The sequence below is a fragment of the Callionymus lyra genome, chromosome 3 (assembly GCF_982586985.1).
Source record: "Callionymus lyra chromosome 3, fCalLyr1.hap1.1, whole genome shotgun sequence".
NCBI classification, from domain to species: Eukaryota; Metazoa; Chordata; class Actinopteri; order Syngnathiformes; family Callionymidae; genus Callionymus; species Callionymus lyra.
In genome coordinates, this window is record NC_141820.1 from 27,760,892 (window position 1) to 27,768,045 (window position 7,154).

The 7,154-nt window shown below is 38.5% G+C and overlaps 1 protein-coding gene across 1 annotated transcript in view; it reads left to right on the top strand.

Moving 5' to 3' along the window:
- Window positions 1-6,356, top strand: part of hmga2 (high mobility group AT-hook 2) — a 33,499-nt gene extending 27,143 nt beyond the window's left edge. The window contains exons 4-5 of the mRNA XM_087786065.1: window positions 1,023-1,055; window positions 6,309-6,356. Of these exons, the coding sequence (XP_087642191.1) occupies window positions 1,023-1,055; window positions 6,309-6,356 (81 nt within the window). The remainder of the gene's footprint in view (window positions 1-1,022; window positions 1,056-6,308) is intronic.
- Window positions 6,357-7,154: the final 798 nt, after the last annotated feature.

Consider the following 7,154-nt stretch of genomic DNA (forward strand, 5'->3'; position numbering starts at 1 on the left):
TTACGATTCATTTTAGCGTCTTGTGTGGGAAAACAATTGAAGTATGGTGGCCAGCTACTTTCAGGATAAACAGTCGTCAATTTCAGAACGTTGCGGCCATAGGTGAGGTCACTCCACACATAGCAAGACGGAGTGAATGGTTTTTGGACTTCCGGCTTGGTAGCAGGGAAAGTACTTAGACAGCAGAAGTCTTGAATCTGCTTTTGGAACGGACGACAATCTCTGAAAAGAGCCGCCTTGCCAAAATGGTTCCTTCTTTGAATTCTGCGTGTAGGACCCACCCGGTGTTGACATGGACTTCATTACTGCACTTGAGCCCGTTGGCATTCCCGTCAGAGTTGGCACATAAGGCCACCAGCTGTTGGCACTGATCTTGTGTGTGTGTCGGGGGTTAGGGACACGGTGCTCCCATCATAGGACCGGCAGCTGGTCGGTTTAGATTCGCCCAAGACTTAAACTTTTTCCTCTTGGCATTCTTTGGGCCGTTGGAGTGCTCAGCTGTCCGACACTAGTCCAGGGTCACTTCCTGTGCAGTTGTTTCCAATCCAGTGCAATCCCAAGGTTTATTAATATCGTTAGCACCTTCCAATGCCCCACAATGGTGTCGTTTCATCGCCAAGGATGAGTATTTTGCTCTTTCCATTTCAAGGGATTTTAATGGGGTTTGATACCCGATCTCAACATGTGCCCCTTTAAGCCGATAAGCAGATCTCAATGTTTCCGTCAGGTTTATTTAGATTGAGCGTAATCCAAATCATACATTCGTACCATCTTAATGTAACATGACCAAGTGCGAGTGGCAGCTGCGTCCGCTATATTGTCGTCAACCCGCGGCTACCAAGTTGCTAAAACGCCGCCTGTTCTCACCTTAAACCTTCCTTAATACTTTCCTTGATCGATGTAGGAAACTCAGACAACGCTCGATATTAACAGATCAAATGTGTGTTGTGTGTAATGTGACAAAATAAACTTAAATGTAAAATGTACTCGTCGTAGACTAACCTCTTTTTTTTATTTTACAGCCACAGCAAGTTGTCCAGAAAAAGCCTGCTCAGGTAAGATCTTTTACACACAGATAACAACAGAAAACATACTCTTAGACTCTTTGACTTTTATTTAAAAACCTGTGTATAGAACTTACTAAGCGCTGTGTGTTTCACATTCATAGCCAAAAAAAACAACACTTTTCAGAGCTACAGAGAGTTACAACTCAACGCTTTTAACTATAACAATTGCTTTTTCTCAAGCAGTTATTCAACATCTGTCTCACCGAAAGGTTTAGAGGGAAGAACAATTATTCAAGTGGATTTTTTTTAACTTCCTAACATGGTACATGATGTTTTATTAAAACAAGACACATTTATAATTTATACAAATTTGTTATGTTCATGGTTCTGAGTGAGACTCGAACAATTGAAAACTGACTACTAGTCTTTTATATCTAAAATAATTCATTTTCACACTCACTTTCAAACTGAAAAATTAACAATGCTTCCTTTGAGTCTCACCCACTCCCAGTAAATTTATCCCTACAGTTGTGTGTGGTAGCACATTTTTAACGTCATTTAAAAAATGTGTTTTGCAAAGTTTTATACTTAAATAAAAGCCATGAATTGTATATAGCAAAACAGATTGATCCGGACTTATTATTCTAAGAAGACAGTTTAATATTTGACGAATATCAAAGTGAATCTGTTTTAAACGTCTTACAGCTCTTTCTTAAAAATCATTTTCTAGACAGTTTTAACCTTTGAGGAGCTACAGTCATTTCAAATCACATCTTGTTGGTGGCGACAGGATCTTAAATGGTTTATTTCTCATATATAAGCCTTTATTATAATTGTAAAAAGACAGAGTACTGTATTATAGTATCTGTGTTTTATCTACTAACAATTGATCATGCATTGTAAACTCGTGCAATAAATAAAAACTCGAGTGTTCATCGTCGCTTTGACTTTAATCGCTGTAAGTGTTTTCGTGAATCATAGCCTTTGTTATCAGTAAACTGTGAGACATGGAACATCTGTTCTTTTGTTTGAATTTCATCTCGTAAACAGTGAATTTTGTCAAAAAGAAAAAAAAAGTGCACTGAGGTAACGTCTCTAACAAGGCCCCCAAAAAAGTTGCGTGGCGTCTCTACATCTGTTTCGGTTGCTGTTTATGGCGCTAGTCAGTACATTAGGGGCGAGGATGAAAGCGGAATGGCAATAAGTGAGTGAAAAACGACACAGGACCCCCACCTCCTTCCCCGTCAGCATGCCCTCACTCTCTAGGAATCCGCCTGCCTCCCTGTGTTTGCTGGTACAGGCCACTTTTTGGTGTGAATGCATAACTTGGCTTTGATTTGTAGCTGTGTGGGAACAGGGCTGAAGTAGTGGGGAGGTGCTGTGAGGCCCGCCGAGCTGCAAGCTATAAAAATGCCATTTAGGTCTCCCACTTTGATAGGCTGCTTTATCTCAGCCTCAACACCGCCCGTCTGTGCCCAACGTCAGACCTTCATTCCAGCACAGGGGTGCGGCTGGCGCTGGAAGGTTCACCCCACATGCACAAGGGGACCCCGAAAGCCAGTTTAAACTGATAGTATAGAGAGAAGGAGGGTGGTCCTAAAATGTTCTAGGACAAAGGTTTGACTGAAGTGCATGTGACGAGGCAGAGTCAGTATTGTGATAAATGTAAAGATTTTAACAAAAATGTAAACTCAGGATCAAGCATAACTCAACAAAGGAGCATCCAGACGACAAAGTGTTCTACCGAGAAGAAGTTAGAAGACGATAACAAAGCAGACACACTCTTGGTATTCAAAATGTCAGTGTTTAAGTTGAGAAACAGAGATTATGGATGTTAACAATTTAGACTTGCTACTACATCAGTTTAACTTAAATTTTATGGGAGATCGAGTCACCAAGAATCAAAAGACAATATCACAATTTGACTCATACTTCCTGTCACAGCTTGGATTTCGGTTAGCCTTCAACACACCATGGACCGACCCCTAGTGCAAAATGTGGGAAAATGAAATACAATACAAACTTATCAGATGAATCATTTTATTCATTTTTTCAATTCTAGTTTTTCCACATCAACGCGCAGCACCGCTGAAGGAAACGAGTTATAAAAGTAAAGTGCATCTGGTCAATTGTTCAGAAATTGAACAGGCTTGACATGGACTGAAACCTAAACATTTCCTGACAGCAGGTGAACCAACCCTTAGCGAAGAGACTTGATAAAAAAAAATTCATCCTCTGTGCAAACGCATGTTCACGGGGGGAACTCAAGTTCTGACTAAAATAAAAAGTGTCTTCATCGTTCTACGTGAACAAAAGTGATTTATCCAAAAGAAAGCATCTCCTGATTAAAGTTCTTATTTCTGTGATCAACTTAAGTCTGAAATAAAATACTGATAAACATTCAAGTTTGTTAAATGCAAAGGAAAATAATTCCCAAAAGCACATCAATCACAGCATTAGACAAATGAATGAAAGAAGTTCAGTACTTCAAGATGTGTTCAGTCCATGTTCATCATCCAACATTCTCTGGTAACCCCTCATCATATATATTACAATACTCGCAATCTTTTACACATTAAAAACTGTTCGACCTGCGACCTGGTCGTGGATAAGTGGCCGAATTCTCTCAATGAAAAACGACACCTGCTCACAATGAAAAGAACACCAGACACCTGCTCAGGTGATCTAACCGTATGGGTGTGCGTCATGTACCGACACCACGTGGAATAATGACGCAAAAGTTATTAAGAAAAGTGTGTCATTTTGAGCCAGCAGGTCGGTATGTGGATTGGTTTTTGGGGGGGTTCAATATGATTAAAGCTTCTTTTGTTGTTCCACCACCCGCACCTTTTTTTTCTCCGCCCCTGCTCTCCTGTGCCCCCGTCACACATGGTAGCATTTAAGCAGACCCTTCAAGGCTCAAGTCTGCGAGCACTAATGAATGGAGCAGGAGCTTCAGAATGCAGTCAGGCTTCAGCCGCTGAATGGGTGCACGGCCGCGGCCTGGGAAAGGATGAGGGTTATAAATTGTGTCAGTTTGCCTCCCTGTATAAAATGAAGCCATGTGGAAAATGAAATCCATTTCATCGGAGAAGAAAGGAGTGTTTTTATGTTTTCTCCTGTTCGCTCGACCATCAACACCTTTTTGATTCTCAAGAAAGTAAACTGAAAAACAAACTCCAAAGCAACAATAATAATTTAACACAACATGTATAAAATAAAAATATATTATTCAAAGCTGCCCTTCAATACACCATTTTAATTTTTCTGGAATTATATATTTTAAATGATATATATATGGTTTCAATTTCATCCAAATTAGATGCATTTTCATTGGGGTTCTGCTCCGCTTTAGCCAGGACTGAATCACCAACCTTTGACCGTCAGTACTGTAAATGCTGTTTTCTTTTTAAAATAAACTTTTCTGACTGGTTTGGGAGTGAATGAGACATTAACCCTCGTGTCACCACTGGGTGACCCCGAGACGACACAAGGGTTAAGATGCAGACAGACCTAGCGTTTTATAGATAGAACAAATGTAGGCAGAGAAGATAAAAAATGACAGGTGTACATATGCTAAATGTTTAAAAAACCCTTTTAAAGATTGTTGATGAAACAATCCTTCATCGTCCTAGTACTTATATATAGATATAATTTTATAAAGTCTATATTAACTAATAAAGTCTATCTATATAGAGAAAGATTTCAGTTGTCATTGATCAAAGTCGTTTTCTTCCATTTCCGTGCAGTAAAGGTGGCAACGCTACACTTGTGACACCTGGAAAAAAAAACTGACGCGTTGTTTATACATACAGACTTGGATCAATGAAAATAGTTTTTCATTCTCTTGTGTTTCCCGGTGTTAAGAGCCGAGTATAAATCAGAATACTGAGCGTGTGTTGCCTCGTGACAGGTTTAAATACAGCAGAGATTTAACGCTGACAGGATGGTGTTGATCGACTTCGCATGACCGGACATGGAAGAACTATATATACGTAACTATTTTAAAGCAGCAAAGATAGCAACGCTCGGCTCCAGCTCCGGTCAATCATTTACCTTGTACCACTCAGTGGCTTTGTTGCATCAAGTCAGTTAACCCTTTAACCACCACGATTACCGACAGGTGACCTGAGCTGTGTTTCATTTCATGAGCTGCTTTTTGTGTGCTGAATGATTAATTTAAGTTAAGGGTCTCAAACTCAACTGGAGGTAAATTCCTTTGAGACTGGGCTTTGTGCTAGTTGTTTTTCAGCAGTTTTCTGATCCAAATTTGATTTGTATTCAGTTGTTTGTTGTATTCTTTCTGATTATTTTTCTTTCTGATTATGGGTGTATTTTTATTAAGAAGTTAATTTAATTAAAGCTACATAAATGACTTAAGTTGATGATGCCAGGACTGCGTAATATGCAAAAGGCCCATTTGTTGCAAGTTTAGTTTTAATTGTTAATACATAGATTTGATCACTGTTTTTATTTCTGAGTTTTTGAATGTTAAATTAGAAAAAAGATGCCAAATGGGAAGCAACTTTCTAACATGGTGAGAATTGCAGAATGAAGTCAATGATCAAACTGAAATATTTGACATTACAAAAAAAATGAAATTCTGGGACTTTAAAGTGATTGTTCACTTTAGATTAAAATTTTACTCATTTTCTACTCACCCTCATGTCGACTAAGGGTTGGGATTATTTTCAGATGAATATATAACCTTTTAGAGTTCTAGACTTAAATGTATTCTTTCTAAATTATACTTAAAACATTCAAATACCTCTGTGATGCTCGTCTTTATTGTGTTGAAGCCTCAACAAACATTGTTCTTGACGTTGAAAAACTTCAATAAATCTATATTTTTAAATTGTTTTTAGCGGTCGCTGCTACCGTGTAAGAGTAGAGTATGAATCAGAACTCCGGGTAAATATCGCCAATAACTCCAAAAAGGAACAGATTAACAGTCGAAAATATTTATTATCAAAATAAAATCACTTGCTATCTCACTTTCTAACTGAAACACTCAATAACTAACTTTTTTTTACTCACCCCCTCTCAGTGAACTTGTCCTTGCATCTGCATGTGTTTCTAAAATAATAAGCATATATCATTAGACAGCTCTTTGCTGGTTTTCCATGTTCAGAAACGTCTTTTAATCACACCGATTGTTTCCGGAGTTGTTGCTCTAAGATTCCCACATATGGTCATCAGAGGGTTAAACACAAACCTATCCATCAGTTCTTCAGACTACACTACTTTGAAACAGTTTCTTTCCTTGTTGGTTTAACCAACTTTTTTTTTCCCTGTTTGCAGGAAGAAGAGGAGGAAGAAGAGGCCGGCGAGTCCCCAGAGGACGATTAAGCTTGTACACCGTGAAACCTCTACCTCATTCAGCTGTCAGGTCTTTCAAAGGGAAAAGACTGTCTTGACCACTTTTAAGAAAACGGAAAAACTTCCAACTTGGATTTCAATTCAGCTCGAGAATTTCCCTTTTTTTTTTTTTTTTTTTTAAATTTTCATTGGGTGAAGCCACACGGATCTAAGCAAAAACATCATCTTCACTTAAGTGCAAAGTCTTAGTGTTGGCTCAAAAAAAACACACACAAACACGCCCAGACTCGAACTGGTGCAAAAGCAGGGATTTTCTCAGGGCTGTCAGTCACACGACTTCAGCAACATCCTCGCCAACTTATTCTTCGTGACGTCACTCAGTTCAATATACTTTTCAGAAATATTTCTTACGAGAGGATTTTCCAAATCCCTTCAGTGAATCTATTCGGATGATCGCCAAAACAAATTCCCTTACAATTTTCTTTTTCTTTTCTTTTATTAACACGTTTCGATTCCCTTTAAATCAGCCCTTTATTGCTTTTTATTGGTGGTTAACAACCAATTCTTTTGACTTGATTCTAAAAAAGTAGTTTAAAACACACAAAAGTAGATTTTAATACGTTTAATAATTGGGGAGCACACCTCGTATAGAGTGGCTGTTTTTTTTCTTTTTATAGTTATTGATTATGGGAAACTTTAAAGGTCCCAAAAACACCGGAAATAGTCGTAGATTTTGTGTCAGATCTTACTTAAGATTCAAGGATGTTTCGAGACATTCTTAATCCCATCTGATCCAAGTGGGTTGTAAATCCACCAGCTTCTTTCTTT